A 7,843-nucleotide genomic window follows, 5' to 3' on the forward strand; every position below is an offset into this window, starting at 1 on the left:
CATTTACAGTCATTGTTTACAGTCATTGTTTACAGTCATCATTTACAGTCATCATTTACAGTCATTGTTTACAGTCATTGTTTACAGTCATTGTTTATAGTCATCATTTACAGTCATCATTTACAGTCATTGTTTACAGTCACTGCTTACAGTCACTGTTTACAATCATTGTTTACAGTCATCATTTACAGTCATTGTTTACAGTCATCGTTTACAGTCATCATTTACAGTCATTGTTTACAGTCATCGTTTACAGTCATCATTTACAGTCATTGTTTACAGTCATCGTTTACAGTCATCATTTACAGTCATTGTTTACAGTCATCGTTTACAGTCATCATTTACAGTCATTGTTTACAGTCATCGTTTACAGTCATCATTTACAGTCATTGTTTACAGTCATCGTTTACAGTCATCATTTACAGTCATTGTTTACAGTCATCGTTTACAGTCATCATTTACAATGTATCCTGTTGATTTTCTGTTGATTGAGATTCTAATACTATCATGCACCCATTAGTTATCTAAGGTAAAAATAGCAATTACTGCACAGGTCAAGGGATTACCATGCTTTTATGGTCAGAAATTTACCTATAAAAATCTATTAAATGTATGAACGAAACCAAAGAAGACAAAATGGAAAATCTATCAACAGATAAAGTGGATGTAAAGAAATCGGTGTCGTGAAAACGGTCTTAGAAACAGACCATATTCCGTGTAAGTCCTCACATGATCTTGGTCCCTGGAGCGTTTAATCATAAGGGTGATGAGGTCATGCAGACAAGAGGACTGTTTGTTTTTCCCATACCAAAAGGAGCACGTTATTACCATATTGCATGTCCTGCTTAAACTGTAAGGCCATGTATCTCAGGCAAAGAAACAATGGTCTATGAATATAAACCCTAATATAGCTTAAGGCATCCCTCCTAAAAAGTACACATGCATGCACCCATAATTGTCATTGTCAATTAATGCTTTTCTGAAACAAAATATAATCTAAGTACACAGAAATATGTAACTATAACCTAAGTATGCAGAAACATGTAACTATAACCTAAGTATGCAGAAAAATGTAACTATAACCTAAGTACACAGAAACATGTAACTATAACCTAAGTACACAGAAACATGTAACTATAACCTAAGTACACAGAAACATGTAACTATAACCTAAGTACACAGAAACATGTAACTATAACCTAAGTACACAGAAACATGTAACTATAACCTAAGTACACAGAAACATGTAACTATAACCTAAGTACACAGAAACATGTAACTATAACCTAAGTACACAGAAACATGTAACTATAACCTAAGTACACAGAAACATGTAACTATAACCTAAGTACACAGAAACATGTAACTATAACCTAAGTACACAGAAACATGTAACTATAACCTAAGTACACAGAAACATGTAACTATAACCTAAGTACACAGAAACATGTAACTATAACCTAAGTACACAGAAACATGTAACTATAACCTAAGTACACAGAAACATGTAACTATAACCTAAGTACACAGAAACATGTAACTATAACCTAAGTACACAGAAACATGTAACTATAACCTAAGTACACAGAAACATGTAACTATAACCTAAGTACACAGAAACATGTAACTATAACCTAAGTACACAGAAACATGTAACTATAACCTAAGTACACAGAAACATGTAACTATAACCTAAGTACACAGAAACATGTAACTATAACCTAAGTACACAGAAACATGTAACTATAACCTAAGTACACAGAAACATGTAACTATAACCTAAGTACACAGAAACATGTAACTATAACCTAAGTACACAGAAACATGTAACTATAACCTAAGTACACAGAAACATGTAACTATAACCTAAGTACACAGAAACATGTAACTATAACCTAAGTACGCAGAAATACATGTAACTATAACCTAAGTACACAGATATACATGTAACTATAACCTAAGTACACAGAAACATGTAACTATAACCTTAGTACACAGAAATACATGTAACTATGACCTTAGTACACAGAAATATGTAACTATAACCTTAGTACACAGAAACATGTAACTATAACCTAAGTATGCAGAAAAATGTAACTATGACCTAAGTATGCAGAAAAATGTAACTATAACCTAAGTATGCAGAAAAATGTAACGATAACCTAAGTACACAGAAATATGTAACTATAACCTTAGTACACAGAAATATGTAACTATAACCTAAGTACACAGAAACATGTAACTATAACCTTAGTACACAGAAATATGTAACTATAACCTTAGTACACAGAAATATGTAACTATAACCTAAGTACACAGAAACATGTAACTATAACTTAGTACACAGAAATATGTAACTATAACCTTAGTACACAGATATACATGTAACTATAACCTAAGTACACAGAAACATGTTACTATAACCTAAGTACACAGAAACATGTAACTATAACCTTAGTACACAGAAATATGTAACTTTAACCTAAGTACACAGAAATATGTAACTATAACCTTAGTACACAGAAACATGTAACTTTAACCTAAGTACACAGAAACATGTTACTATAACCTAAGTACACAGAAACATGTAACTATGACCTAAGTACACAGAAACATGTAACTATAACCTAAGTACACAGAAATACATGTAACTATAACCTAAGTACACATAAATACATGTAACTATAACCTAAGTACACAGAAACATGTTACTATAACCTAAGTACACAGAAATACATGTAACTATAACCTAAGTACACATAAATACATGTAACTATAACCTAAGTACACAGAAATACATGTGACTATAACCTAAGTACACAGAAATACATGTAACTATCACCTAAGTACACAGAAATACATGTAACTATAACCTGAGTACACAGAAATACATGTAACTATAACCTAAGTACACAGAAATACATGTAACTATCACCTAAGTACACAGAAATACATGTAACTATAACCTAAGTACACAGAAACATGTAACTATAACCTAAGTACGCAGAAAAATGTAACTATAACCTAAGTACACAGAAACATGTAACGATAACCTAAGTACGCAGAAAAATGTAACTATAACCTAAGTACACAGAAACATGTAACGATAACCTTAGTACACAGAAATACATGTAACTATAACCTAAGTACACAGATATACATGAATGAATGTTATTTTTGTGTTTTTTCTGAAGCAGGTAATAATCTATGCAAACAGAAACACACTGATGTAGTTTAAGTATTAAACAACAGCTTTCATTTGGCAATTATTAGCCAATATGATTGTCAATTGCAATATGACGAATTTTGTGAAGAACTCTGTAGCTGTTCAGTACTTATATTAACCATGTTTATAATATTCTAATCTCATAGAAAAAAAAAATATATCAAAATTAAGATTTGAGCATAAATAAGTTTAAATTTTGTGTAGTTGCTCGTTTAACTCATTCACCTCTAAATATTTAAACTTGACTTGCCCAGTCTATGATTTTGTATTTTAAATGTGACTTAAGGGGTGAATGAATAGAACAGCCGTCTTCACTGGAATGTCAGAGGTATCCGTTATTACAAATGTGTCATAATAATGATGATGTGACCACATGGGCTATGCCATTCATAGCTGATGTGAATGCCAGCTGAACTTAGTAGGGTTATATAGTGGCAGTGCCATAGGGTGGGAAATATTTATTTTTGTGATACAGACTGTATTAAGGATCCCTGTCCCACTACACTGTGGTTTTTCATATACGCAGTAACCTCCCCTTAATTTTATTTCAGAGTCCCATTGATCAGTTTAAAGCTCAGTCGGCTAAAGCAATAGTATAACAATTTATGGTCTAGGGTTCAAATTCTTGTCTACTTCAGCTGAATTTAATGTATACTCAGAACATTGATGTTGATTTCCTTTATTACATTATCACTATATTTTTAAAAAAAGTCCTGCAATGTTTGGTTTCCTTTTCAGAAATTATTAATCAAAGCAGTACATATATATATAGTCATGCCAGACAAAAACATTTTCCAATGTGTATTTACAGTTTTTGGTAGTGTTTAGGGATCCTTAACCCTTTTACTACTGTAGACCATAATGGACTTATCCAGATCAATGCACGGTCGAGTCTATTAAAGTTATATAGGGGTGACAGGGTTAAGACAAAATTTATCCGGTATATTTTCAATTGAATTGAAATTCAAATCGAAACAACTTCTATAGAGATTAAAAACGATCATTCCAAAACACAATACAACCTCATTCATAAATCCTTCAAAGATTTTTCTTTGAAAATTTAAAATTTGAACATTTGAAATTCACATTTGAAAATTTGTATCAAAATAGGTTAAGCTTATAAAACTTTCAACAACACGAGGCTGCCTTTAAATCATCTTTCTACAACGAACATGAAAGACAAGACGTCGAAACTATGAGTAGAATAATCTCATATCGACTCCTAAAATCTCCTTTAAAATAATGAAGTTTTTGCGTCATATAATATATATCATGCATTTTTTATAAGATAAAGGGCTAAAAGTGTCTATATTTATGAACATATCAATGTTGCTTGTTATAAATACTGACACCACAGTATAAGACAGTCTGGGCACACGACTAAGATAAAAGAAACTCAACTACAATAATAATAAATCTTTAAACATTTCATTTCATATCTGAATGGAGGTAATTTAGACTTACAATAGGAACCAAGCCAAAACAAAGCTATCAGATGGGAAATACTGAATCAGAATTTTGCAAAAATGTAACATAAAGCCAAAAAGGAATCTGGAGTGTGGAAGATAATAACAAACAGCTCGTACAAGTATTACTACCCAGTAGTCACGTTAACAGCTGGAATTTAAATCAGCATTATGTTGTATTAACTAAATATTGCACATTCAGGAAATAAATGAATTTCCTGTGTTTTTATTGAGGTCCCTTTTAAGAATTTTAACCAAGATAACCAATAAAAGGGGAGTACATTTCCACTGCCTATTTTAAAGATTTTAATTTCAACTACGAAAAATTGTCAAATTGTTTCTAATAATAATGGCAATAAAAGTCCATGTTTTTGAATTTTAAAAAAATTAAAGGAAATTAATTTCTAAAATTCATTGTCAGTTTTACGATAGCATTTTCATAATGAAATAGCAACAGCAAAAGTCGCCTGTTAGAGACGTGATTGTCAGGTGACTTCCTCAATCTGTTTAAATTTTCCAATTGTCTCAAGTCCAACAAAATCATTAACTTATTCACCCCTGAAATTTCAAAATGAACTATTCCAAACTTTGAACTGGGAGAGTTCAAATATGTCTTCAGGGGGAAATGAGTTAAAAAATACTTAAACATGTCACATTTGACTTTTGCGATTTCTCATTCCCACAGGCCACACATTTGAAGCTACTGTCTGATGTTGGATTTGAAATAACAACATGCGTATTTACCACAGCAACACAAACTTTGTAAATAGGTAGAAATGCTGCTTAAAGATCTTGTGGCTGAAATTTTTTATCATTGTCACTTATTTTTAGACTGGGTTGATCAAGCAGATCTTAAATGGGTCAAAAAGCAAATTTAGACCAAGTCAATCAAGCAGAGCTGACTGGGTTCATCAAGCAATATCCTGAAAAGGCAAAATCAAGCAGATCAATCTGGACTTGGTTGATCAAACAGATCAATCTGGACTGGGTTGATCAAACAGATCTAGAATGGGTCAATCAAGCAGATCTGGACTGGGTCAATCAAGCAGATCTGGACTGGGTCAATCAAACAGATCTGGACTGGGTCAATCAAGCAGATTTAGACCAATTCAATCAAGGAGATCCGACTGGGTTCATCAAGCGTATCCCGAAAAGGGTCAATCAAGCTAATCTAGACTGGGCCCTAGATTTTGTTGATCATGCAAGCAGATCTTGAATGGGTCAAGGTCAAGGGTCAAGACTATAATTGTTCAGTTATGAGATTCTAACTCTTGATTGGTTACATGTAACAGAAAAAAGTTACATTAATCGACGTGGCATTATGTGAAATGTACTGTTCTATAATAAGATCTAAAAATAGCTCTTCATCGCTATGATGTTTATTTCTGCAAGGAGATACTTAAATTAACATATTTATCCTTCAATAAGCATTAAAGGACCAACACATGATGTCTGACTGAGTAGGGGGATGGGCTTATTAGAGAACAAAATAGCATTTGTTGTCATTTCTCCTGAGCTGCAAAAGATATGGGTGGGCTTATTCATACAGTATCATGAAGACACAATTTATTAATGTTTTGCATAACTTTCTATATTGAAGTCATTAAAAAAATCCTGTAGAACATTAGAATTTTTCACGTTAAAAAAAAAGGACTGGAAAACAAGCCATTGATGACTTACTGTTTAAGCCTTTCACCCCTAGGTAACTTAAGTAGACTCTACCATACATTGATCTGGATGAGTCCATTATGGTCTACAGTGGTGAAAGGATTAAATTATTTTGAAAATAAGAATGCCTTGAAAATAGGTCGGCTGTGAAAATAAGCAAGATATTCCTAACTAAAAAAAATAGAAACATTTAACAAAGATTGAGGACTTTTGAAAATATTGGATTAGCATGTCAAAACGTTCACCCATCAGTTTGGATACAGTCCTGGGGAGAGGATACTTTTGGAGTAAAGGGTTCAACAAGGGGTTCAAGGTCAGGACCAAACATTGATTACTCACCTTTATTATATGCTTAAAAAAGTAAAAACAAATCAACTGAAACTTTCATCAGACTTAAAAAGATCAAAGGAATAACAGTTACAGGTATCAGACTTATTAAGGAATTGTTCATAAACAGTACCTCATGAATTGAAAATAAATCATTTTTTGATACAAACCCACAAAACTTGTCACATTAGTACGATGAAAATCTTTTCACCAATCTCTAGGTATGTAAGATAAATACGGACCACTCATAAGTGACCTTACGATTATGACATCACAATCAGATGATGCATCATACAGAATCGATAATCTTACCCTCGGCAAGAGACACACCTCAGAAACTTGGGTGTTATTGATTGCAAAAGCTTGCCCTAAAGGTCTGTAACATGGATCTTATACTGTAGTGTATACCTATGGCAAACCATACTTCTTTTCTCTCTCCATTTTGACCTCAGTTTTTGTATAATACTTATCTAGAAATTTGGCTATAAAGTCTACACGCTGCATGCATTGTCTGTATACATATAAAATAGACTGGCCCACGTCTCTAGAATATTATACAGACATTAAATCTTTAGGAAAATAATTAACTCTTATAATTGTGATCACTTGAATGTCTGATTACTAAGTTTTAAACTAGGGGGAGATAAGCTAGTATAAATATGCAGTTGAGAAATTCTTCATACAAACTTTAGGGCTGGTAGCCAGTCAATCTGTATAATGTTTACCCAAGTTTCGATTAAGAGGTGGGGGAAAAAGAGTCAATTATTATGTAGGCATATGGGATATGGAAATAGTACTCTCGGGGACGGACTTTGGTGTCAGATTTGTTTCTGAGCCAAATTCTACATCCTCAGATAGGATATTGGTACCCCACATACAAACAATATATGATGGACTTTATTTGTCATTTTGACAAATGCGATCAAGGATTAAAAAAAAATTATTACACAAACAGTTAAAAACAATAACAAGGTTACCGCGAGCGGTATATAATACGCCCGTCACACATTGAATGAGCAGTTGTTTGTATGATTGAAATATATGAAGTATTTGTGAGTAATTGATATTAAAAGAGAAATCATTCAACATAACTGGTAGATCAATGAGTGCAATACAACATCATCGAACGCATGCATCGCATTAATGAAACCAAGGG

The 7,843-nt window shown here is 32.6% G+C and overlaps 1 protein-coding gene across 15 annotated transcripts in view; it reads right to left on the reverse strand.

Moving 5' to 3' along the window:
- Positions 1 to 7,843, reverse strand: part of LOC110442987 (dipeptidyl peptidase 4-like) — a 406,309-nt gene that overhangs the window by 101,126 nt on the left and 297,340 nt on the right. Inside the window, exon 2 of one of the 15 annotated variants that reach the window (XM_021486898.1) lies at positions 6,700 to 6,711. The exons of the other annotated variants lie outside the window; for them this stretch is intronic. Within the exon in view, the coding sequence (XP_021342573.1) occupies positions 6,700 to 6,711 (12 nt within the window). The remainder of the gene's footprint in view (positions 1 to 6,699; positions 6,712 to 7,843) is intronic. 15 annotated transcript variants of the gene reach the window in all.

The sequence above is a fragment of the Mizuhopecten yessoensis genome, unplaced genomic scaffold (assembly GCF_002113885.1).
Source record: "Mizuhopecten yessoensis strain PY_sf001 unplaced genomic scaffold, ASM211388v2 scaffold716317, whole genome shotgun sequence".
Lineage (NCBI taxonomy): Eukaryota > Metazoa > Mollusca > Bivalvia > Pectinida > Pectinidae > Mizuhopecten > Mizuhopecten yessoensis.